The 26,033-nt window shown below is 36.3% G+C and overlaps 2 protein-coding genes across 14 annotated transcripts in view; both read left to right on the top strand.

Annotated features, from left to right (window-relative positions):
• The window catches only part of Wnt2 (Wnt oncogene analog 2), a 35,958-nt gene extending 27,144 nt beyond the window's left edge, over nucleotides 1-8,814 (top strand). For 3 of the 4 annotated variants that reach the window (XM_070108157.1, XM_070108158.1, XM_070108155.1), the window contains exons 2-5: nucleotides 7,419-7,636; nucleotides 7,696-7,964; nucleotides 8,013-8,197; nucleotides 8,255-8,814. In XM_070108157.1, coding sequence (XP_069964258.1) covers nucleotides 7,540-7,636; nucleotides 7,696-7,964; nucleotides 8,013-8,197; nucleotides 8,255-8,537 — 834 coding nt within the window. In that variant the 5' untranslated portion in view covers nucleotides 7,419-7,539 and the 3' untranslated portion in view covers nucleotides 8,538-8,814. The remainder of the gene's footprint in view (nucleotides 1-7,418; nucleotides 7,637-7,695; nucleotides 7,965-8,012; nucleotides 8,198-8,254) is intronic. The other variant, XM_070108156.1, reaches the window with a different exon arrangement.
• A 2,600-nt stretch (nucleotides 8,815-11,414) lies between these two features.
• The window catches only part of brp (ELKS/RAB6-interacting/CAST family member bruchpilot), a 106,194-nt gene continuing 91,575 nt past the window's right edge, over nucleotides 11,415-26,033 (top strand). For 5 of the 10 annotated variants that reach the window (XM_070109204.1, XM_070109206.1, XM_070109207.1 and 2 more), the window contains exons 1-2: nucleotides 11,422-11,787; nucleotides 15,523-16,095. The gene's annotated coding sequence lies outside the window, so the exon portion shown is untranslated. Of the gene's footprint in view, nucleotides 11,788-15,365; nucleotides 16,096-26,033 lie in introns of those variants that run through there. The other 5 variants (XR_011396263.1, XR_011396266.1, XR_011396265.1 and 2 more) reach the window with 3 other exon arrangements.

The following is a 26,033-nucleotide window of genomic DNA, read 5'->3' on the forward strand; positions in this document are numbered from 1 at the left end:
TTATTTTGCTACGATATCATTCATACTCACCAATAACTTGAAATTGTTATATAATTTTTAATAGTTTTCTTGTATAAGATATATATGGCCTAGGGAATATTTTTTACCCTATTTTACCTAGTTTTGATATTAGAACATATTATTACCAGAAATAGAGTATCTCAGAATCATTAAGAAAACATCACTAAGATTGACCAATATATAATATAAAAAGTCAACCGGAAGTTAGAAAATATATAAATCGGCTAGAACGCACATATTGACTGATATGTTCGGTAAAAAATCAGCCATATGCACTGGGTTCCATATATTTGGTACTCGGGATAAGAATAACAATACTTTAAAGGCACCATTTGAAGATCGTTTTATTCTGATAACTTCATTTTTGATTTATCTGTTATACGAGTATATAATGTAATCTGAAAGAATCATATGAAATTTAAAACTACATCCCATTTTTATATGTTTGGTTGTAGTTCGATGAAGTCCATTAAAATGTGACGCAAGTATTTTGTATACCAAGTTTAGTTGAAATTGGTCGACTAGGTCCAGAAATGTAGAATTTCTCATAAATGTGGGCGGTGCCATTTCTTTGAAATTTAAATCTACTGTGAGTTATCACAGTTTTAGTAGTTTTCAACATAACCGTTATATGGGAAGTGTATGTGGTTATTATCTGATTTCACCCGTTGTCACAATGTATGAAGAAGTGCCAGAAAGACTTTCTCTCAGCAAGTTTGGTTGGTAAAGCATGACCAAGTCTTGAAAATTTTCAGCCTTCAGATGCCCCACCCTATTGGGATAACTTGTACCAAGTGACGGTTTTGCATATTAATTTGAAGCTTAATTATATGATTTTATATGTTTTCGATTAACGGCATCTTGTCGGCCATTTCTGCACCACCCGCAGTACCAAATTTCTTATGCTACCAAGAAGCATGAACACCAAGTTTCATTAAGAAATTTTGTATTTTGCTAGATTCAGAAAATATTAATGTTTCAGCAGACTCTTTCCCCTATCAATTCGCGTCTTAGACTAAGTTTTACTTTACTGGTATATCATTACTTAGTTTCCAAGGAACACAATATACCTAACTTAACATAGTAATATCAACTTGATGCTTAAATTTTCTGGTATTTCCCGATTACATAAATATCTGGAAGTGTATTGCGGTTAATTATTATTTTGTTTTTGAAAATTTTATATACAAATAGATAACGATGTCACCAAGTTTCTCGTTAACAGTTAACAGAAAAAATTTGGTAATTCCTTATATGTGTGATAAGTGTGGTGGGAGAAGATCACAACTGTTTTTTAACAATTATTTAAGGTTTTCATTCCACATACCTTAAGTTTCGACTCTCCACCTCTTAATGTATAAGTTACTTAGTATTTTATTAGGAATTCCGAATGGCCTCTTTATGATCTCTTAATGGAGTATGGTTGTCCAACTTTTTTAAGACCCATTATACAAGACTTGAATCTATGTTTCTGTATTGAATATATGTATCTTCGAAAATATTGACTGGCGGGTGCTGTAGTGCGACGATTCTCAAAATTTGCAGTACAAATCTGGATATTGTGCCTAATCACATGTGTTTCAAATTGTATTCAAGTAATCTGTAATACGAATGGTGGCACAGAGAAGCAGAGAAATGTACGTCATCCTGAATATTTCGACATTCGTAAACAGTCTATATTACTGGTGCAAATATATCTGAACCACGTTAATGTGTTCGTGAGTTCTTTCAGATACGGAAAGGAAGACAAGCAAAGTAAATTTTTACAGATAAAACTAAGGCACCTGAAAACCTATATATTTACATCCGAATATAATATACACATATATGACATAGTTCATACCGTTTGGTATATATTAGCAAACCTTTGTTGTTGTTTAAGCTCTTTCATTTTGTCATTGTGCATTCAACAAGCTCGCTCTGATTTATTCGCTGCCAGATTGGCAAAGATGCTTTGAAAAAATACAACAACAACAATTTTATGAGCCAATCATAACCGTTTGTCGTCAAACTCACTTAGCGGTACGCAAATATTAAAACGTGTTTATATGGACTCATATGTATGTAAGTGTATATATGTATGTATATTGTTGTATCTTTATATAATATGTGCATTTGGGTGCATGCATTTGCTCACATTCTCGTACTTTGTAAACACCGAGATTAGTGGCTAAGATTATTATAATTACACTTAATCATATAGTCATATGTGGAATGAGTCGTGCTTGCCATATTTTCAAAAATGAACCAATAATAAATTAAATGAAATATTAAAAAAATAGTAATTCTGTGCAAATATGTGCATATGTATTTAATAAAAATAATTTTTTCATGTTTTGCAAAAATAATTATTGGCCGCGAGCCACTGGTCGATTTATGAGATACTTGATCAAAGCAAACAAATCATTTTTTACCTGTGTGGGTGTTTATAGTTTCCACTGATGCAAATGGTGGTTTCTATGCAAGCCGCCCCAGACAATGCTACTTCACTTCGGATTAGTCAATTCTAATCATAATTATGTCAAACTGAGTTTTTTTATAATTATACTTGATTTATGATTTCCTTAAAACAAGCCAAGTGTGGCTGTTGCATATTTTATTTCACAACTGCGATGTTTAGTTTGAAATACCTTTAAGTATATAATATGATGTATGAGATCCTTGCTACGAATAAGTTACGAATGTTTTAATTGGAATTGGTACTCATAGAAGATACCACTGTTTTTAAACCCTGAACAGGGTAGATTAAGTTTGCCACAAAGTTTGCAACCCTATAAAATATATACATATAATACATAAATGATCAGCATGTTGAGCTGAGTTGATTTAGTCATGTCCGTCTGTCTGTATATATACAAGCTAGTCTCTCAGTTTTAAAGCTATCGATCTGAAATATTGCATCTGTCCTTTTCTTACAAAGAAGCTGTTCATTTGTCGGAACGGTATCGGACCACTGTAACATGCTGCCATACAAACTGAACAATCGGAATCAAATACTTTATGGGACACTTTTTTATTTGATGTAATATGTTCACGAAATTTGGCACTAGTTATTTTCTAAGAATACAATGTAATATCACTATAGCATATAGCTGTCATACAAACTCAACCATCGTGAACTCAAGTGCTTAAATGGAAAACTCTTTTATTTGTCGAAGTATCTCCACGAAAATAGATCGGAATCAAGTTAGTGTATTTTTTGTATATAGTGCAACCGAAATTAACATTTTTTCTTGTTATTTACATTGTTGGGGTTACTTTAAAAATTGGTACAATTGTGAAACTTTTTGTTAATGTTTAACAATTGATGTGTAAATACATTTCATGCCATACATTGCTAGCAAATAACTGTTTTTTGGGTGGTTAAACAGAGCTGTTTTCATGTGCCCACAAATTTTGAAGAGGCATGTACAAGCATAGCTTCGGTGGCATGATGCTAGCAAAAATAAAATGTTTTCTTTAAAATTTAGCAAAGTAATATTTAAAACATAAATTTTAACAAAAGATGGAAAATGATAATTAAATATTTGCTCATATTTAATTATGGAGTTAATTAATAAACATTGTGCAACAACTATTTAAATCTTAATACCATATGAAACCTTATTTTTCCAAAAAATACAAATAAGTAGATATCTACTTTTTCATCCTCCACATAAATTTTTGTCATCCATATAAAATTTTTAAACGGTTCTAGAGCTCAAACATGCGCTATATCGCAAATGCCCACATAAGAACATGGGCAATGTATTTGACAGATGGTTAGCAATGTACATTGCTTGTGAAGATGCGGCGTAAGGGGAAAATAGCTCATGCCCCTAAGTATTAGACTTACAGTTTAAATTATTTTCTGTAAATAAGTTTTACACGAAAGACAACTTCAAGAATTGATTTCTAATATATAATTTTCCAACAAGAGAGGAAGTACTGAGTTCGGATGAAGCCGAACATTATACTTGTATATAGAAATGTGTGAAATAACCAAGTGACAATAACAAAATAGGATATTATTAGATTTTAGCCGATAATTTATGGACTGCACTACATGCATACAAAAAGGGTCGATAAACAGAAATTGCCCTACAAGAGGTGATAAATGCAATAGAAAAGTCATTATATCTCAACATAATACAATGGCTGCCTTTCTTAACATAAAGAGAGCTTTTAACAATAAACACAGTAAGCACAATCATAAAGCCTCTGACCCATGGCGGCATAGGCGATACGGTGTGCAAATGGAAGCAGAGGGACTCCTCAAGGAGATGTCCTTTCCTCCTTCTACGTGTGGTGGCACTGAACGAAATACTACTTCGACTCCACGGTATAGTGTTAATGGTATTGGGGCTGTTTTTTTCCATAATCTAACTGAGCCTTACGAAAGTAACATACAGGTATATAGACCGCGAACAACGGACTAGGAGTTCAACCTAGTAAAACGAAACTGATGCTATTGACGTATAAAACCAAAATACCTTAATTGCAACTTCCCACAATCGGCAAAATATCTAGGGGTCGAGATCGATACCAAACTGAACTGCAGAAACTGGAGCCTAAAACCGAATAATAGTCATATGGATGGATATGGCCGTCACTAGATCAATTTTTGTTTGGTGGCCAATATTAAAGAAACAATATAATATCAGAAAATTAAATGGAAGACAGAGGGCAGCTTGTACAGGAGCTTAAGAGGCTATTAAGTCATGTCCGAATGATCCGCTTAATATGATCCTGCATCAAGTCCATAGACGTTTTCATACGGAAAGTAGCAACATTTTCTGTTATAATTATAATTAAGGAGATTGGTGGTTGGAACAGGGAAACAAAACAAATCTAAATATATCAGACTATATCCTTCCAAAGTTGGATTTTAATACCATAGTTACTTCCAGGTGAGAATACCCTATAGACGTAAATGGAAGAGAGGTTTACTAAGAAAGGAAGATACTATCTCAATATATACCGATAGGTCTAAAATTGACTGCGAAGTAGCGACGGGGGTAAACTCGGCGGATCTTAACATCTATCTCTCTCTCTCTCTATCCGTCTACCAAACTCAGCCAGCTTCTTTCAAGCGAAAATATCTATGACTAGTATCTGTGGAGTTCTACTGAAGAACTACTTGAGGATACAGAAAGCTACCATATACACAGATAGCCAGACGGCATTGCTAGCCTTGGCGTTGCCAAAGGTTAATTCCAGTGTAGTCAACACATGTAAGAAGACTTTAAGGTCACTGACAGAGCAACTGTATTTTACCTTAATTTAATTTCCCGGACACATTTGGAAATATTTTCTGTAACGAAAAAGCAGACGAATTGGCCAAGTCAGGAGCCTCTCTAGACGAATCCGTATAATCTTGTATAAAGTAGGGTATATTTCGAACATAAATATTTCAATAAGATTTGCCAGATGAACTATTCATTTCGATATTTTCTTTTATTCATGAACTATCTATTTTAAAGGTAAATAAATTAATAATTACATTTAATATAGGAAGTAAGCGTGGTTGTAGATCGATCTCAGCCAACTGAAATTCGAATTGTCTTAAAAGAATGAAGATGATCTTTTGTACCAAATGCACCTCAGAGAGTTAAGGAAAATCTATGTCAAGTTTCATAAAGATAGATACATGTTTTTTACTCAAGTTATCGATGGCGAAGACAGAGAGATGGACGGACAGGCAAATATTTAGAAGTCAGTGCGCGGCACCATTAGATAGTTCGAGAGTATACAAATATTTCAGTACAATACCAAATTTCTCCTTTACTTTAACAAGGAGTATCATTCCAAATGATCAAAGATATTATATAGGTATGCACTGGTATAGCTCGTTAATTTAAGAAAAATATCCTCACAAGTCATATCAAAGATTATGTAACTGAACACTTGTAACTCCAGTTTGGTGAAGTTAACTAATCCAACCAATGAATGTTGAAATTTGATAGCTGAACGTTTATTTTTGGTCACAGTGGAATTTAAAATTTGATAGCAGAACGTTCACCTTAAGCACCGATAGAATGTTGTTGCGATCCTCAACCTCCTGTTTTGCGTTTTCCCACAAGCTCGTTGCATTTAAGGAATATAACTCCGTTTAACCATCAAAAGACGGCATGGGTGCGTGAGAGGTATTAATGGCTTCATTTCCAGATCCTTTGACATCTGCCCCGCAAGATTTCGGCGGTTGATGAGTGCCACCATCAAATGTCGTTTCACAATCTCTCAGGCTGCTGCCGCTGCGTCCCTGCACTTTCTCCATTTCGAGGGTGTCTTTGGTTCACTCTCTGTCGAACGTTGCCTCTTTTCAGCGATATTCTCCTCAATTCGTTCGTAAACACTGGATCCGAGGAACTATACTAGTGGTATCTGGCATTACGTGCCCGGACGTTTATCACATCCTCTCTGGCCCAACTCAACCGTATTACCTCCTGTATTTTCAGTGTGGACTTGCTCTCGGTTAGATATCCCGACCGCCGCCTTGTATATCGCTTTTGCTTTCACCTCCTTCTTGCTTGGATTCTTCAGGGGCCATCCCTTCTTGTCAGATTTTGTACCCTAGGTCAACTACTCAGTTCATCTTCTTTCTCTGAATTTATGCTTACAGCGCTTTCTTGGTACCAGTCTTCAAGGACTGTGACACGCGTTCACTGCTGTATAATCGCTGTGCCCACTAGCAGCCTAGTTTTAAGCCTACGGGAAGGTACCTCATTAGCAATGGCTGTTTTATTCCCTTATTCACCTCCTTCTGAGGTCGTTTATATAAAGCAGTTCACCATAGGAAGATAAATAGGGAAATATACCAGCTTTCGATGGATGACGCCTGGAGGCAAGGTCATGGCTCAGCCAGCATTGAAGCAGCTGGAGAGCACTACATTACAAACAGAGACATCCAGTGTCCAGTTGACACCGGAAGATACATCTAAGAGAAATTTGGCCGACCTGAAAAAGCTTAGGAAGTCATTTGAATCATTTACACAGTACATCGAGATACCTCTTATTGCATATATATTTGGCCAATTGTTTAAGTTCTTAATATTACGAACTGAGCTTTTTACTAACGGGTTTTAGGGGTCTGAACTGTTCATGATCCTAATGCCTTGCTGAATCTGCGCATATATTTAATTTGGTTTTAATAACATATATGCGTCACATTTTCATAAAATAAATATACATATCAGGCAATATTGCGACACGCGATATCATAAACGAAATAAACTTTCACATTAATTGTAGATAATGTGTAGCAACGACGCAATTTTAGTTAGGACGACCAGAAAAATATTGTTGAACCAGTTTTAATCCAAACACATATAAACGCTCTTTTTAATGGGTTGCAAATATTTATTATACTTCTAATCGTGAAAATAAAATGCGCGCTTTTCTTTTTTAATTTCTGTTAGATTAGTATCCAGTTTTACGTCGGCCATTCTCTGTTCCCGCATACCTGGTCTAACTCCACAACAACGGCAGTTGTGCAGTGAGTCGCCAGATGCATTGATCGCTTTGGGTGAAGGCCATCAGATGGGATCTCATGAGTGTCAGCATCAGTTTCGCGGTCATCGTTGGAATTGCTCACAAGTCTGGCAGGAAGGTGTCTTTGGACACGTCATGTTTGTCGGTAAAAACAAAATACAAGGCACTTAACAAATGTATGGAATATATTACATATATTTTCAGGTTCCCGCGAGGCGGCCTTCACTTATGCCATCGCAAGCGCCGGAGCGGCGCACTCTGTGACGGCAGCCTGCGCACGTGGCAATATATCTTTGTGCGGCTGCGATATGCGCCACAAACCCAACAGTGACTCGCAATCTTGGAAGTGGGGCGGCTGTTCGGCCGATATCAATTTTGGTATGAAGTTCGCACGCAAGTTTCTCGATGCACGCGAAATCGAAGGCGACGCGCGCACTCTGATGAATCTGCATAACAATCGCGTTGGTCGAAAGGTGAGTACTTCAACACTAACGTAACGCTCTAATTTTCCAAATTTTCAGTTAGTTAAAAATCTGCTAAAGACGGAGTGTAAGTGTCATGGCGTGAGTGGTTCGTGTGAGATGAAAACGTGTTGGAAGAGTCTGCCACCGTTTCGCCAGATTGGCGAGGTGCTTATGCGCAAATACAAAAGAGCCAAACATGTGCACGTTAAAGATATAAATGGACTGAAACAAGTATTAAGGGAGTAAGTGACTGCCCATTTTATGGATCACCTGTGATTTTATTGCTATTTGCCTTGTAGGAGGAATAGTAGCCGCGAACTGAAGCGTATGGAGCTGGTCTATCTCCAAAAGTCGCCGGATTATTGCGAACGCAATGTGCAACAGGGCATACTCGGCACGACTGGTCGTGTTTGCAATCGTACCTCGAGTGGAACTGAAAGCTGTGATAAATTGTGCTGTGGGCGTGGCTACAATACGCGTCAAGTACGACGAAGAGCACAGTGTCGTTGTAAGTTCCACTGGTGCTGCGATGTGACCTGTGACGTGTGTGAAGAAAATTATGAGGAGTTCACGTGTAAATAAACAGAAATACAATTTAGGTTAAGTTTTGCAGATTTCATAAAAAACAATAACATTTTTAGCTAATTATTTGTTTCTTTGTAAGATATTTCCTGTGTGTTTATTATAGACATAAGCTTATTAGTTCTTATAAGCGCTTGAATAAGGATTTAGGTGTAAGAATCTAGGTTTACTCTCTCCATTTTGTTAGGATAATTTATTTATGATTTTTTTTTTTTAATGGTAATATATTTATACAAAATTTATATTTTGTCTCGAATAAAAATGATATCGACAGATATATCTTAAGTTTAATTTGTTTAACAGCTTCGACAGTAAAGTTCAGTTCCCCTTTCGAGGAACTGAACACCATATCAAATTGATTTGAAGACAGCCTCAATTATAGGAACTATCACGTGTTTTACTTGCTGCAATCCTTATTTGCGTATGTATTTATTAGCCACGAGCCTAAGGGATTCAGAAGACGCTAAGAAGCATAAAATATGCTTGTGACATTTCCTCCTGGATTTACCTCCAGACCAGATATGGACAGTATTGAGTATGCTGGTCATAATATTGCTAATGGAGTGATGACACCTTCCCTTGGCATTCTGGCATCGTTCCATGCTGCTTTTATCGTTTAGAGATCAATAGGCTTTTGACCTTTTAACCCCTCAATACTGTTCAGAATAGCTTCCGTAGAAACGTTATTGAATGCCAGAAAATTTTCCAAGAACAAAGAGTGAATTCCTTGTATTTAAGAACCTTTTCATCATATAGCAGAAGCTCAAACTTTTAAAAATTGCCTTTAGACCCGGCACGGCTAGACATAGCACTTTTTGTAGCATAGCTGGAATGATTCTAATCGTACTGCAAGGTTTGAATGGGTCCAAGGAGCGAATCTTGCAAGACTTGTGTTTTTTGATCCAACAAGGAGGCCTCGTTTTGGGCTTGAATTGCAGCTTAGAACAAACGAAATGAAGTATAATAGTTTTGTTAACCTAAAACTAATCGAGATAGATATGAAGTAATATTTACGAGTATATGAATGATCAAGATGACGAGACGAGTTAAATTTCAAGTGACTGTCTGTCTGTCCGTCCGTTCGCGTCCGTATTCGACGAAAATATTAGAACATATAACGTAATTTTAATTCCATCTGATTCTTTCTCTTTTCTGTCTACTTTGCACAAACACTGTATTACCCTTTTAAAATTGTTAAAATTGGACCAAAACTCTTCAAGATCCCCAGGTACCGAATACGTGGACCCCAGTGCCTAATGCTAACTGCTGACGAAAAACACCGGTAAAAATCTTGGATATAGTATGTATTATTGAAATTCGAAAAAATTGGATGAATCCTTATATAAAGATTTTCAAACATCCGGCTGACTTTACTTCACCTTACTCAATGAAACTGAAAGAGCATTTTATTCTTTTAATTTTATGTGGTATTGCCAAAAGTATATATAATAAAATGTGGTCAAAACTATGCCTATCTTCTATATACCTAATAGAACACTTTCACACATCAGGTTAGATTTATACTGTATATATCGCCCGATATTTAAGATCAACGGATATACTTTAGTTTAGTGCCGAAAATATGTGAAATTGGTCTACGAATTATCACGACTATCATACTATATAATATATTGATTTTCGTTACTCTAACAAGTTTTATGCCGAATATGTCCGTCAGTGTGGGAGTTATTTATTTTTAAAATTGCCTGAAAATAAGTTCTTAGCCCTTCCATTTCTATATCCCCAAAGATTATTAGTATACTTTTCGTTGACGGGAAGTAAAATATAGTAATAGAATTATGTAAGTCAATGACCTTTAAAATTAGTTAATATGATACCAAATTTTATTGTCATCCATTCACAATTTCGTCGAACAATCAAGTTGAACCTTTTCGTTACATTTCTTAATATTATATAAAGTTATGCCAACACCTGAAAGTATTTCCCCGGCTTTGATCTTTGCAGGTTGCGAGAGCATTAAATGTTTGGTTGGTTCGAATGTAGTATTATATATATATAATAATAATTACAGAAAGTTTCGACTTAAAATTAGTATTTGTCTACGAAATTGGAAATTTCGAACCGATTAGGCTTTAATTGTTTTAATCAAGTGTGCCTTAAATTAGGAATTCCCCAATAAATGTTGTTGCCAGCATCAAATTTGCGTTCGTTTTCCAGTGGAAACGTACACAGTCTATTCCTTTCATATTTCAACTATTTGCTCTTTGTCATTCGTTGTGTATTTGCTTTTATTTGCTCTTTCTTATCTAATGGAATTTCCATACTATTTACAACAAAATACCGTTACACAACCCCGCGCCTCACAAGTCTGCTGACAAAAACGCGCAAAGTGAGTAGATACGCTACGCAAACTGGGGAGAGAGCACGAGTCACATTTTTACTTGGCTTTGCTTTGCGTTGTGCTTCGGTGTGAGAGCTCGTAAGCGCCTGATGTCCTGCGGCAATACGATGGCGCCACATTTCATTGATTACAAGTGCTATTACCAACGGAAGGAAGCGCATGGCAGGCGGACGACATAGTCATACGCTCTGTGTGTTGAGTGCGAGCACTCGTGTGTAGCATAATTTCGGTTAGCTCTTCTTTAAACAGACTATGGGCCAGGAGGAAGAGGACGCCAATACATATGTAGCTATGTGGTGTAGGGGAGCAAACGAATTTTGTTGTTGTTCTTGACAATTGTTATTGGAACCAACTGATTTGTTATCGATGTGTTTGACTCATACGAGCGTGCTCCAAACGCGAGTGCGCGCCATACACGAAGTAGAAAGTTTTGCTCAATACAAATTTCTTTTCACTAAATGGGCTTTTCACGATTCCTTACTATACACAAACGACGAATCAGCAGCGACGACCGATAGCGGCGACAACGTTTCAGCACTTTTGGGTATAACAGTAGCCGTTCATCGAATTGGCGTTCAGTTCTTAAGGGTAGTTAGTTGGAAAACGGCGTCAAATCGGGCTAACGGTGCCGCACAATTGGGTTGATAGCAAATTTTTTTGTATTATACCAAAACTAGTGGTGCAGAAGACGGGCACAGTGCAGAGGGCCACCAGCAAGCTGAAAAATGTATATATAAATCGGTAGTAGTTGCTGAAAAAGTGTATACCGCAGTGTAGGAAATATTGAAAATTCATGTAAATTTTGTGTTCAAATGTGGAAAATTCCAAATATCGCAGTCTAGCAACAAATCGTATGCATTGTGCAACCCACCAAAAATTATACAAAAGGTATATCATCATTAATTAATCATACAAAATGCACACACACACAAATACATACACGGAAAAATGAGAAAAAACCAAAAGTGTTAAAAGAAAGTTTTAACTAAAAAGTTTCTGCCGAAAACCACGTAAATCTTGTAGAAAAAGATTAGAAAAAATAATCGAAAAAAGAAAAAAAACATAGGAGAAGTAAGAATGAGAAAAATTTGTTGGGTATAACAGAGAAGACAGTGTAATGACCAAGCAAGTGATGTGAAAACTACAGTGGAGTACGAAAGCGCAGCAAAGTGGCAGGAGGGTGTTTTCTAGGTACAGAAAAGCGAGTGCGAGTCAACGAGAAGTGATGTTGAAAAATGCATTACTCCAACAAAAGCAACACACACGCACGCATACATGCAGCAAAATGCGTATAAAGCTAACTTGAGTCATGTACTGGTGTGTGCCTAAAAATAGATTTCCCGAAAACGGCAAACGGTAGCGGTGTGAGCGAACAGCAAAAATATATACATAATAAAAAAATAATAAAATTCCGCAAATAGTCTCATTAAACTTCTTAAAGCAAGCAGCGATATATGTCAACCCAACAGTTAAAGCCCAAAAGCCAGGGCGTAGCAAAACTGTGCTAGTATGTTAATAAACACACACACACATGTACGCAAGTATATATGTTGGCGTACAGCAAATTTCATTAAATGCGTGTGCATGCATAATTTTAGGCGTTCGAGCACAAGATGCGGTGAGCGAGTGAGCGTAAAGCCAACGTCAAAGTAACATTACTTGAACACTAAGCCCCTATGCTCTTGATTGCGCGACGAGGCGACAAAGGGGACATTACATACGCCGTACACTTAGGAGAGTTGATTGCGGGTGTGTTTTAAGGCCGAGTGTGGGTCGCAGACGAAATAGGGAGAGAGTGGCGCGGGTTCATTGCATTAACCCACTGGAGCGTGGAGGTGTGATGCTTATCGATTGAAGTCAAACAGAATTTATTATAAATTACATCAACCTACATCTGACACAATACTTGCTGCCTTACTTACATACATATACCAGCGCAAAACATGCATACACACACAAACCCACAGAAGCACGAGCGCACATGTAATTACTATATATTTATGCACACACAGAAAACTGTGAAAAGTGTAGGAGAGTTATAAAAACAAAACCGTTTGGGTATCAGTGTATTCACACGAGAGCAACTATTGAGTCGGAGTCACGCACAGACACACACACACTCACACCTAACCTAACAGCGCGCAGTAATACATTCGTGTATCTATGCATAAGTTTAGCGGCTACAGAGTAACCACTAAATACCTGCTTACTTGTCAAACACAACCAACACCAACAACAACTCACACACACACTGACGTAAAAAAAGAGTCAGCGTAAGGAGTTCGGCATGCGCAGCGCTCCAAATGGAGCTGAGTATCGCAGGAAGGAGCGCAAAGCGAAGTAGAGTACATAGAGTGGAGTAGAGTTGTGTTGAGTTGAGTGGACTTGCTTATGTGCTCAATAAGGGCGCACAGCTCAGAGTTGAGCACCGCATCTCGCTAGTTCTTCGGCTCCATCAGAGCCCAAAACTATTTCTGCTGCTTAGTTTGGCGCGAAAGCATTCGCTGGCTGTGTTACTCTGTTATAACTGGTATTACTGCTTTCAAAACGGTATATATTCTTCGCTGGCGAATACTACTATTTGCCGGAGCCTATGTTGTTTGTGGCAACCAAATACTTGGTTACTGTTATTTTCGAAGCATAAAAAGCGCCTGCATAAAAGCTGCCTATATTTGATCGCATTTAAGTATTGTGATTTCGACTTTGATTAGTAATTTCTAGTATTCGCTGCCGGGTTCTGGTATATTATATTATGTGCGTAACTACTACTCTGTCTATTGTGTGTTCCAATGCTGACTGAGGCAGGTTTCTTAGTTATAAAAAAACTCCTTTTTTCTGAATGACGACCATCACTTTGCAGACAATACTGATTCTCCGGACATATATGTGACAAGAAAACTTTTCTTGTTGTTCTGAGTCAGCTGAACCACTGAAAATTTGTATATGGAAACATATTGCCTGTATAAAAGTATGTACAAACCTCTTTTGGTTTAAAAATGCATGAATTCTACCTCGAAAAATATTTAAATGAATGCTATGGTTCATCAACTCATCTTTTGTACACCTTTAATAGTAAGTGTTTCTGGATATATAAAGACTCACGATATAGATGTCAATAGCAGATTGACTTCAACTATTATCCCCTGGTGTCAAGAGTTGATCTATCAGAGGTCGTTCAGCATTATCTACAATAATTATTAGTACTCAATAATTCCCTGTAAAGGCTCAAATTTCGATTTTAATGTGATTTACAATCCGGCCAAAGTTTCGCAAGAAATTCTTAGAAATTAGTAACTCACCATTCTCTAGAAGCAAATGAACATCATTTTCCTCGAGCTTGAACAGAACAACTTCAAATACAAAAATCTTTTAAAACAAAGAATAAAAAAAGAATCCCACGATTCTGCTACCGCAATCTTTATTTGAAAATTTCCTAAAGAGTTCATATCATTAGTAATGATCAGCTTTGGAAGTGCCGGAATGCAGCTTCCGTGAGACTGTATCACAAATCGGGCCGAAGGAAACGTCGTCGAGCTGAATTGATTTAGCTATGACCGTCTGTCTGCGTATGGTATAGGCGAACTAGTCCCTGAGTTTATGAGTAATCGATTTGCAATTTGGCACACTTTCTTTTCTTCCCCAAGAAGCTGCTCATTTGTCGGAACGGTCGATATAAGACTACATACAAACAAATCAATCAAAATCCAGTTTTTGTATGGAAAACTTTTGTTTGGCATAAATTACTGTCCAAGACAAAGGTACAATCTTTGAATGAATTGTTATGATCGAAATACTATAGCGTATAGCTGTCATACAAACATATCAATTAAATTCGAAAATATTGAGTTTTAAGGAGATACATTTACAAGGGATAACACAGGGTTGGACTCACAGTTACATGGATATGACGCGCTCATCATCTTGGACGAAACTATTGTGTAGTCTATTTTGTCCTCAGTTAAACTTGCACGTTATCTAAAAATATGCCAAAAGAAAATTTAAAAAATAGTTAAATGAAAAGCACAATGAACGAAAAAACCAATATGACTACCAACAATGGAATAAAGTGACTTTTAGGCAGGATTTGAGAGTTAAATTTAATTGAAAAATTTTCACTTGCACAACCTATGAATTAAACAAGATTCTCGTATAAAAAAAATCAATAATATTAACAATATATAAATAAAATCAAATATTAAAATAACGCCAGTGTTTTCGAGGTTAAACACTAAGTAACGGAATCACCAAAGCAATGTGAAATAACGTTAACATGGCGGGTCAAAAAATAACCTCTAACAAAGTGGTAAACTAAAATTAAATTTTATTTGGAACTGAATTTACGGTTTAAAATCATATGCCATATCTATTTGGTAATTGGTTCATAGAAGTTTAGAATGTTGAAGAGCCCTTCTGAAGCTGCTCCAAACTTAATTGTATGAAACGAAATCGAAATTGTGAAAAAAGAATTTGTTCTTTACTAAAACGTTTTAGATTTTAAGAGTTCTTTAATAGCTAAACAAAAAAATATTAAATGTGATTATTTCCCCTTCACTTACATAACCCGAAATGCAAACGCTATGTTGAATGTGCAACAAAATTTGTCGAAAATGTCAACAACCTCAGCAGCGTCATGTAAATAAATCGTTAGAAGCTAAACGTATATACATCATATGCCAAGATATCATCAGCGACAGCGTCAACAGCGACCCTCATCAAACCAACCAACTTAATAACCAAACAACAACTAAAACAATCAGTAAAGCGACGTTTGGGTCGACAGCCAATTGACCGAGCAATCAAACGACAAACAACACACAACAAGCAACAAGCGCAGTGTTAAACACTCTTCGAGGCAACAACACCTAAAAGTATACTATCGCAGCCACGCAAAAGCCAATCGAGTACACACACAAGGCACTAGGTGCCATTAATGCAAAAATAGAACAACCGAGGGCGAATAAAATTTGATTGCCTGCTGCCCAACCACGCGTCCAACCGAACGGAACGCAATTCGCGGACCGAAACAAGCAGCAAGCAGAGGCGAAGGTAACAGCAACAACGGGAAATAAGACATTCTCTTAGCTCTCGTAGTGCATGCGTAGCTGAGGTGAGCCGTGTAGGCGGTTAATTGGAAATTTTCTTCTGTTAGCGCTTGTTTCGAGAAAGCAGTCAAAATTCACCGGCTAAGCAAGAGTGGTAAGTTGAGAGACGGTGTATCTCCTTTATCTGCCGACATCTGTTTGTTTTTGTATGTATGTATGTATATGTATGTACTTATGCAAACGGTGTGTCTCGAATTACATGCATTTATGCAGGTTAAATTGCCGGCAAAAGCCAAATTGATTTCGCAAAACTTGGCAAATGCGAAATTTCTATGCAAATTTATTCATTCACATCCAATTCACATACCTTTCAATGTAAATATGTATATATGTATGTGCATATCATACGTTAATGTATGTGTATTCATATGTATATAAGTATGTATGTGAATACCGGCTTGTGTGTCTGTGTGCTGGCATATCTACCAAGTCGCCATTCAAATGCTTAAGTAGTTTGCTCGCTTGGAAGGACCAATATAAATGATAATTTGCAGGAACATCGCGTCGCGTCGAATCTAGCATAAGGTCAAACATAAGGACAGTTAAATTATTCGGCTTCCGTCATATTTATGTGGCAGGAAATGAAAAAATTATTTCAAGTATGGCTTTCTCAAAATGCATTGAGAGAACTGATGATGTGAACGGTTCGAAGCAAAAGTTTTTTAATAAATTTCTTTTCAAAAGTTCATTGAAATCTCTATTTATGTATGTGCATTTTAATTACTTTTTTTGCAGTGGGGCCATTCACATATTTTTGAAGGTATGCTAATGAAACAACGATTTAATTGATTTGAAACTTTCGAAGCTTTCAGCGTTATGTAGAGACCAGTAATTTACTTTTTTTGATAAAATGTAGACTCAAAAAAGTTGTCTCAAGTATAGTGTTAGGTTTAGAGAATTAAGTAAATATAATATTAAGGAATTGTTGAAATCAGTATACAAAATAAAGAACTTACTACTATGTAGTGCGGCTTTCGAAAAAATCAAATTTCTGTAGTCATAATTGCTCGGATGCCATAGAAATATGTGTTAATTGTAGTCCGTAGAGCTTCTAAGGATATACTCCTGACATCAACAATTTATACTAATATTGTAAAAAGGAAATATTTGATTGTTTGCTTGTTCGTTTCTGTTTAAAGCGATACACAATTTATATGGGAGCACTCACTAGTGTATTTAAAATACTGACACTTCAATACACTCCCGCTTAAAATTATAAATATAATTTCGATTTTTCTATAAAAGAATTTATTTTATTATAAAAGCCAGTTATTATTCTTGTTGTTAAAACACATCTATAAAGTATTATTTTAGGACGATGTCGATCGACGGGTTATAACCGGAAAGAGTACCGCGTAGGATCGTTGTTGTCGAAAAGTTAATTTGGCGCTCAGGCCCGTAGACAAAAACGAATATATAAGATGCGTGCGGAGTGGTGTCGAGTCGAAATAGTTGCGCGCGGGAGCTTTCATATCGAATGAGGTGAATCGGTGATCCAATAACTTTTTTTTTAGATGGTGGGTAAAATTGTGGTAGAGATGAGTGTGATGTCTTCGTGCATGGTGTCATCGTGTTAGTGTTCTCAGGTGTAGTGTGTTTTATTAAGGTGTGCCAGTGGTTAACGGGTAGTGTAGTATGTATGGGTACCCATACTTAAGCGGGTGTGTATATGTATAGTGCATATGTACTGAGGCTTAGCTCATTTTAACAGTTTGAATTGAATAGGCTCCGAAACTCCTCGTCGGATTTCAAGAATTCTTGCATGGCTGAGTAGCTACACTTTCTCTGTTGAACATTAGTTATATTCTATTTTCGAAAAAGTTATGGATCCTTACTAAAACGCTAATAATGTAATCCAAGATGTAAAAAATTACCCTAAAAATTCATTACACCGCGTGTGCTGTGTATACTATTATTTATATAACAAAATAATGTACTACGACTTTGCAGAACATATAGGAAGAGCTAAGTTCGGGTGTAACCGAACATTTCATACTCTTGCAACTTGCCAGTATCGAAGCCAAGGTGCATACTGTTTGTTAGAACAAAGAAAATCAATATATGTAGTATATGATAGTTTGGGTAATGTATGAACCGATTTCACATATTACCGGCATTAAACTATAGTATATCCAATATTATACTTCCAGTAAATTTTGCTAAGCTATCTTACTTATTTGCTGAAATATGTGATATAAAGTCAGCCGGTAGTGCGAAAATCAGTGTATTAGGTATATTGGAGGTAAATGAATTATTGACCTGATACCACCCATTTTTGACATACATGCATTATATTATTAGAAAAGGATTCTCTTCGAATTTCTATAACATATATCACAGATTGGCCGATATTTTCGATCAATATTCGCTTTAGGAACTGGGGACTACATATTCAATATTTGGGGGGTTGAATAGTTTTAGTCCGGTTTAGACAATTTTTGGTACTAAGATCGCTAAACTCAAAGGTACTGTTCATTCAAAGTTTTATCAAGATACATTCATTGGTACTTGATTTGCATACTGGAAAGTGAAAGAATCAGATGGAATTTAAAATTGTATTATATGGGAAGTAGGCATGGTTCTAGTCCGATTTCACCCGTTTTTGCACTGAAGCATAGAAATTTATAAAAAATGTTGGATACCCAACTTGGTTTAAAGCGGTTAAGCACATCCCAAGATATGGGTTTTCTCCTAAAAGTGGGCGGTGCCACGCCCACTGATTTTGAGCGCGGTTCCTATAAAGTCATCTCATACCATCCCAGAGATAAAATTTAATGTCTCTGGCGTGTTTAGTGCTTGATTTATCGCGGTTTTAGTAGGTTTTAACACTACCGTTATATGGAGAGTGGGCGCAGTTGCAACCCGCTTTCACCCATTTTCACACTGTCGATAGAGGTGCTAAAAACGTTTGTTCTGAGTTATTATAGCTTTAGCGGTTTAGGAAATATGGACATTGAACCTATTAGGAAGCGGTTTCTTGTTTTTTTTTATATGATATATAGCATGAGAAGCTCAAAATGGACGGTCGCTTTAGCTCACTCCTCGATGCATTTTTGAGGTGTTCCAACCGCTTTTCTGTAAATCGGTCTATTGGCAATCATGTGCGAAATATTTTATGCTAATTACCGTATTCATACGATTGTAAAACTTTAATTGCGATAATAATTACTCCGACAGGTTTCTTATAGAATAATATGGAATATAAGTAAACATTGCATGCATATTTGAAAAACAATAAAATATTTTGCAACAATAAAATATTTTCATTTATCAAGGCCTGACCTGGCTGCAGGCGAAATGCTAATAAAATTATGTATCTATTGTATATTGAGGAATTATAAAACTAATTCAATGAAGACTAAAATGTGTCGAGACTTTGACATGTTTTGCATATGAAAGAAACATTTCCGCTTATCTAGTATAGAATGTCACTATAAGTAATTAAGCCGCTTTCAGCGCTCTGGGGAGCGAATACCAATTTGTCAAATTAAGTAGTTCCAAATTATAAGTATGTGTGTGTATATAACAGTATTGACAAAAAACAAAACATTAAAAATAACTGTGGTCGTGTGGTAAACAAACTTAAAGTGAATTAAAGACAAAAGGAGTTGGTAACGTTCTATGAAACGAAGTCTGCGTGTATTACATTTTAAGGTGTTGCAAAACTTTATATATTAAACAAATAAGGAAAGCCTTAGTTCGGTTGCGGAACTTGGAACAATGGCGGAGGAACAGCATCAGGTTTTAGCAAAACTCTGTCTCACATTAAGGAAAGAGGATACACTGTTATTAGAAAAGATTATTTCGGAATTTCATTAAGATTTTTAATATATTGACCCGATAAATGTGGTATAAAGTGAACCGGAGGTCCGAAGATATTTATGTTAGGTATATAAAGGCTAAGGGAAGTATTGACCTGCCTTTACCTATTTTTGACACAGGGGTTCCCGTATTTCAATTATACTTGTATATCCCACAGGTTGACCGATATTTTTTGCAAAAAGTCAGCCATAAGCTCTGGGGTCCAAATTTCCGGTATCTGGGGGTTTGAATAGTTATGGTCCGATTTTAACAATTTTTAGGCCTGAGATGATGGCATACCTTTAAGGAAATATTCCTGCAAATTTTTATCCCGATATATTAATTAGTGATTGATATGTATACTGGAAAGTGAAAAAATGAGATGGATTTTAAAATTGTGTTATATGAGGAGTAGGCGTGGTTGTAGTCCAATTTTCACTGTAACATGGGAATGCCAAAGAAATGTTATGTACTAAATTTGGTTGAAATGGGGCGGTGCCACACCCATTTTCCAATGCTGACACCTGCTTTAATATAGCCTCGTTGTACCAAATTTGAGGGCTTGAACGTTCAAACGTTGCACATGATAATTTTTAACGGAGTATACTTTTATTATTACAAATAAATATTATATAATGAAGCTTTATCTTTTTTATAACATTAGCTTCCTTTCTGCAGTTGTTGGTTCCATTTGCTCCCATTTTCATCGAGATTTACAATTAGTCCATCAGCTCTATTTTTCTCTAGTTCGGTAGCGATCACTAAAGTTCGCCCCAAGTGAGTTTGCTACCGTCCAAGTCTTATTTTTCATATTACAATGTATAAAGTTCTATATTTATACCCTGAACAAAGTATATTAAGTTTGTCACGATGCTTGTAAGATCCAAAAGGTAAAGCAAGAAACCCTATGAAATATGTGGTATATTTAAATCATCAGCGTGAAGAGCTAAGTAAATTTATTCATGCCCGTCTGTCCGTGCGTCTATCTGTGTATACGCGAACTAGTCCCTAAGTTAAGATATCGAAATGAAATTTTGCACAAGTTCTTTTCTCATTTGCCAAAAACCACCGATATCGGACAACTATAGCATATAGCTGTCATACAAACTGACCGACCAAACTCAAGTCCTTGTGTTGTTATTCTATAAAAATGCACCTGTGAAGGGTATTTAGCTTCGGTTGTGTCGTGCAATTAAATTCAGATCTGTAGTTGTTACAGAGTCACTGATTCTTAAAAGTTTGGAAATTTGTTGTACATCGCTTAGTTGTGTATCGCTTTTAATGACGATTCTTACCGAAATATGTTGCAGATTTTGAGCATGGTAATTATATGTTTTGAAAAGTCGTAGTACATTATTTTGTTTTACAATCAATAGTATTTGCAGCGCACGCGATGTTTTTAAGGTGTTTTTTTAGACCTTGGGTTACATTATTGGCGTTTTAGTAAGAATTCCTAACTTTTTTGAAACTATGATATAGCTTATATTCACCGGAGATAGTGTAATTTGAAGTTGGGAAAGAATTTTTCAAATCCGTTAAGTAGTTTCGGAGCCTATTCAATTTAATCGAACCAAGAATCAAATATTTTCACAGTCTAATATTAGTACAAATATATTTTTTTGCCAAGGCGCCACGAATATAATTTCTTAGTAGCATATTAATGTAGCATATATAATCTCGAAAATGTTTCTATTAAATACTGCGGGTATTGTTTCAAATGTTATGAAATCCCAGGCATCTTACAAGTATATACCTATAACAAATTTCAATATAAAAAGCTTAAATAGAATCTGAAATTCCGCAACAGCATTTAAGCCGTTAGCTTAGCATAAGTTTACTGCAGACAATTTCCTTCGACAGACATTTATTTATTATACAGAAGTAATTTAGAGGAACAAATGCAATGTTTCATTTGAACATTAATAATGGAGGGCATGTAATCGCAGACACTAACTCTGTGAGCAATTACGCGTTTTGCAGAGCGTTTAAAATGCGAGCAGATAATTATCGTAAACGCTTGCATGTAGAAGGCATGACCCACATGACGCACAACGCAGGGTTGTCTAGAGTTGTCTATCAAATGCAACACGCAATTTTCCAAGAAAAATACACATACACACACATGTACACATATATATACATAAAAGCACCAAAGTATGTACTTGTATTTGCTAAGGAAGAAGAGTACACAAGTTTATATCGGACATTATGGGTAAATGTTGAACGGATCAAGCGGCACATTAGCTTTGGTCTCAAGTGTCCATCAACAATGAAAAAACTCCTATTTTACCCGTGTCAATACATACGCACACACATAGGCTTCACATCCATGCATAAATAAGCTGACATTCGAATTCGTTTCGCTGGCAGTCGCCCCTATGCGTATGCTAAACAAATTAGGGTCGCCAGTGGAGGCACATGCGGCAAGGTTTCCATGTCATTTATTTATGACAAACACCTGAGTTCAGCTCAACGCCTGCGCGCCATATAAAACAATAAAAGCCAGCGAAAATAAAATTCCTTTACAGTTTGCGACCTTACTACGAGCGCATTAACTTTGTTATGCTTTTCTACCTGGATGGAAAGCGATTGGATGAGAGTTGTGTATGAATGTGTGTGTGCATAAACTTTTGGCAGTCGGCGCGGCAGCGCAGTCAGCGCCAACGCTATTTTTAGCACAGAAAAATATTTTTATTGATTTCAAATTTCAACCTTATTTTACGTTTATGTTGCACAACAACATTAACAACAACAACAGAGCACTCGTGTATGTGTATGGTCCGTTGCTCGTAAACTTGAGAGGCCGTGCAGTCAATCACTCGTGCGCTGTTGGCAGCGACAATGTTGCTCGCACATAAGGTAACCGTTATAATGTCTCAAACCGAGTTTTTGCTCTGTTTACCTGGGTTTCTAAATGCCGGATGGTGAGAGTAGAGAATTTATGTCGCGCATGAGTGTATTTTGTTTTCGGAATGGGGCTTAAGTTGGAAATGGCGATGTCATTCAGTCGGCTATCGCATGCGTTGATATGCTTTACCCTTAAAGTATGTTTCCGTTATGGATGTGTGCACTCGTGCGAGTGGGAGTAATTGAGTGAAAGAGATGATAAGTGTAGGAGAACGAGTGTAATGAGTGGGAGAGCCAATTAGATAAGAACAGAGAGAGTGAAAGGCAAGCGATTACGAAATAGTAAATATAGGAAATAAGCGCAACTCATTCGCTGTAAATTAACGGTAGCATAAAAAGTAGAACAATACAAAATTTAAAGAATTGGAAAATTTCCCACTAAAACCGATATCATCGCAATTTACGGCAACGAATACGCTGATTACGCGCGTTTGTAAATAAAAAAATGCTCCTTCGAATTGTACTCGCTCTCCGACTCTTACTTACATCCATTTTGTGTTTATTCCTCATTACTCCCTTTCCGGTTTTGCCAGTCAAATAACGTGTGTCTTCGCATTTGTTAATCTGGATATTAATATATATTACAAAGTAAAACGAAGTGTTTATTTTATTTTCGATTTCATTTTATTACGAAGACGAAGTATCTTAGTTTTGCACTATATCTAATCTATAGGTTTCGGCCGTCAGAGGTGTAAGAAAAATTGTATCTTGTAAGGCCATTCAGCAAGTTTTTTTCAGTATATAGTCCGAATATTCGAATGTTCGCGTGGCTTTTTCCAAAATCCAAAATCTATTCCATCACAAAATAACTTTGCCGGCTTATCGAATGAATCAAACCAATTTTCGATACCCTATTCTGATGTGAATTGTATTCCATTGAAGGTGTTCCACATCGAACGAAATAAATCAGAAAGGCGAAGGTCTGGGCTGTAAGGCAAATGAGGTAAAGCTTCCCTTTTCAGTTTTCCAAATATTTATATAGTTGCAAATTTCGGGCATTTTTCGGCGATCGCTAGCTCCAATTTGATGAGTTGTTGTTGGTAGCGTTCCCCATTAATGATTTCACCCGGTTTTAGAACATTACCTTGGAGCCATGTATATTCGGCTTTGCCGTTGATTTTGCTGGTTCACTAGATTTTACATATGAGTTTTTACGTTCAAAATTGTCGCAATGGTCCCATTTTACCTCAGCAGAGTTCATTTTATAGCATTCAAGCAACACTCTTGACTTCAATTTACATAACATACCCAATTCCCTTGCTTTGGAAAGTAGTTTTTGAACGTTTTGAATTGGCTGCTTGAGTGCCTCTCAAAGATTTAGCGAGTTCTTCTATTGCAACAATCTTCATCGAGTAATGTTCCTCGTTTTAAAGCTTTGTGCTGAGATTTTCTTGATATTAAAGTAATAAATAAACAGGAGCTATTTCAGGTCGATACAGCATACGAGTATAGCGCCCTTCAAACTGACCGGCAAAAACAAGGCCCAAAATCTTCATAAAAAACCTGTTTTTCTTATAAAGCAAACTTAATTCAAATTGAAGAAAGGAATTTGACCGGTTACATTTTCAGATATTCAGATTCAGAGATATAGTTGCCATATGAGATGCACCGTGAAGGTTATTATGACTTCGATGCAGCCGAGGATACATTTTTTTCTTGTTTGCACTTATACTGGTAAAGCCCTTCCCCTATCTAGAACTAGTCTCAATTTGAATGCTAAACTTTCCCAACACAATCAAAATCACATTTCCACAAAATAAGTTTAAAAGCTTCCCCATATCCTATAAATATGATTTTACTGTTGTAGGTTGTGAACCCGACAGGTCATTGCTGGTCACTAGTCGTCTTGTCTTAACGTCCATTTCCATGCTCTCGTGAACTCATTCGGTTTTAAACATTTACTTCTTAATAAGAAAATTATATTTACAGTGCGTTCAAAAAATTACGTTTTAATTTTCCAAAGATAAGGTAGCGTTTATGGGGAAAATTGTTGAATTTATAGAAAATACGCGTATATTGTTTTGTTGCAAGAGTTACAGAGTCTGCTCCTTGGATTCGGACCATTGTCTTCTTGCAGTATCCAATCATGGTTATTTTTGCCGTAAATCATTTCAGGGTTGACTTCAGTAAATCACTTTTATACAACTTTATCATTCTAACGGTGTTCAGGTTTTCTGTGAAGCACCTCAAAACCCCAAATTCATGAGCAGAGATTTATCTGCTTAACACTCCTTTGAATAAATATTTGTATTTTTCTTAACCAAACATATATCAAAGTTGACTCATCTGTAAACATTACATTGGTCCAATCACGGTTAATTTTTTTTTTTGCACTTAGTGTAATCCTTTTAAGATGCATGTGTTTATAAGTAGGGGTATGATTACACTACAGCTGCTACAGATATCCTTGGTTGCGTAAGAATCTTCTCATTTTCACTATCTTCGCCCAAAGTATCTGCATGATTTGCCTTGTCATCTATGTACTTGTATACTGTATATGTGGTTGAACTTCTCTTTTTATCTATGGTATATGGTACGTATATGCCCTCAACTTATCGGAAAAATTTGGGGACCTCCAACTATTAAGTCGTCACCGAAGTGCTGATGAATTTTATTAGAATTTTCTCGGGACAGTGGACTGACTTTCGAAATTTTCCGGCCTAGTACAGTATAGACTTAGTCCTTTATTTTATATATAGTTTTAATTCGATTATTGCAAAACTAATCGGTTCACTGGCCGATAAATCGAAGAGAAAAGTGATCATAATCCAGAAATCTGCCTATTTATGCCGTTGAATGTATTTATTAACATGTATGTATATACTTATTTATTTATCGAGGTGGACCAGAAACATTTGATTTTCTATATATCTAATGACTCGTAATGGCGGAGTCATTTGAAAACGAGCATATTGCGAACTATATACAGGTTGGTTGAAAAGTTTCTGCTCTCAAAATGAAAAATAATGTTTTTGGTCCGAAATATATTTCTTTATTCAATATAATCTCCCTTAGCTTCCATACACTTATTTTATGATTCTCCAACAATTTTATGCCATCCCTATAATCACTTTCCGGAAGCTCTGCAAAATACCCGTTTACGGCTATAATAGCTTCTTCATTCAGGTTTCTGAAGAAGTAGTAGTCGCTGGGAGCCAAATCTGTTGAATACGGTTGTTGTTCAAACAATTCGTACTTTAAATTCAATAGGCCAAAATTTACCGGTGCGTGTGAGCACTCCTTATACACTTCTGACAATTATTCATAAACTTCCTTTCCTTTTAAACCTTTCAAAACAAAGAACCTAATCACTACGTGATATTG

The sequence above is a fragment of the Bactrocera oleae genome, chromosome 4 (genome assembly GCF_042242935.1).
Source record: "Bactrocera oleae isolate idBacOlea1 chromosome 4, idBacOlea1, whole genome shotgun sequence".
NCBI classification, from domain to species: Eukaryota; Metazoa; Arthropoda; class Insecta; order Diptera; family Tephritidae; genus Bactrocera; species Bactrocera oleae.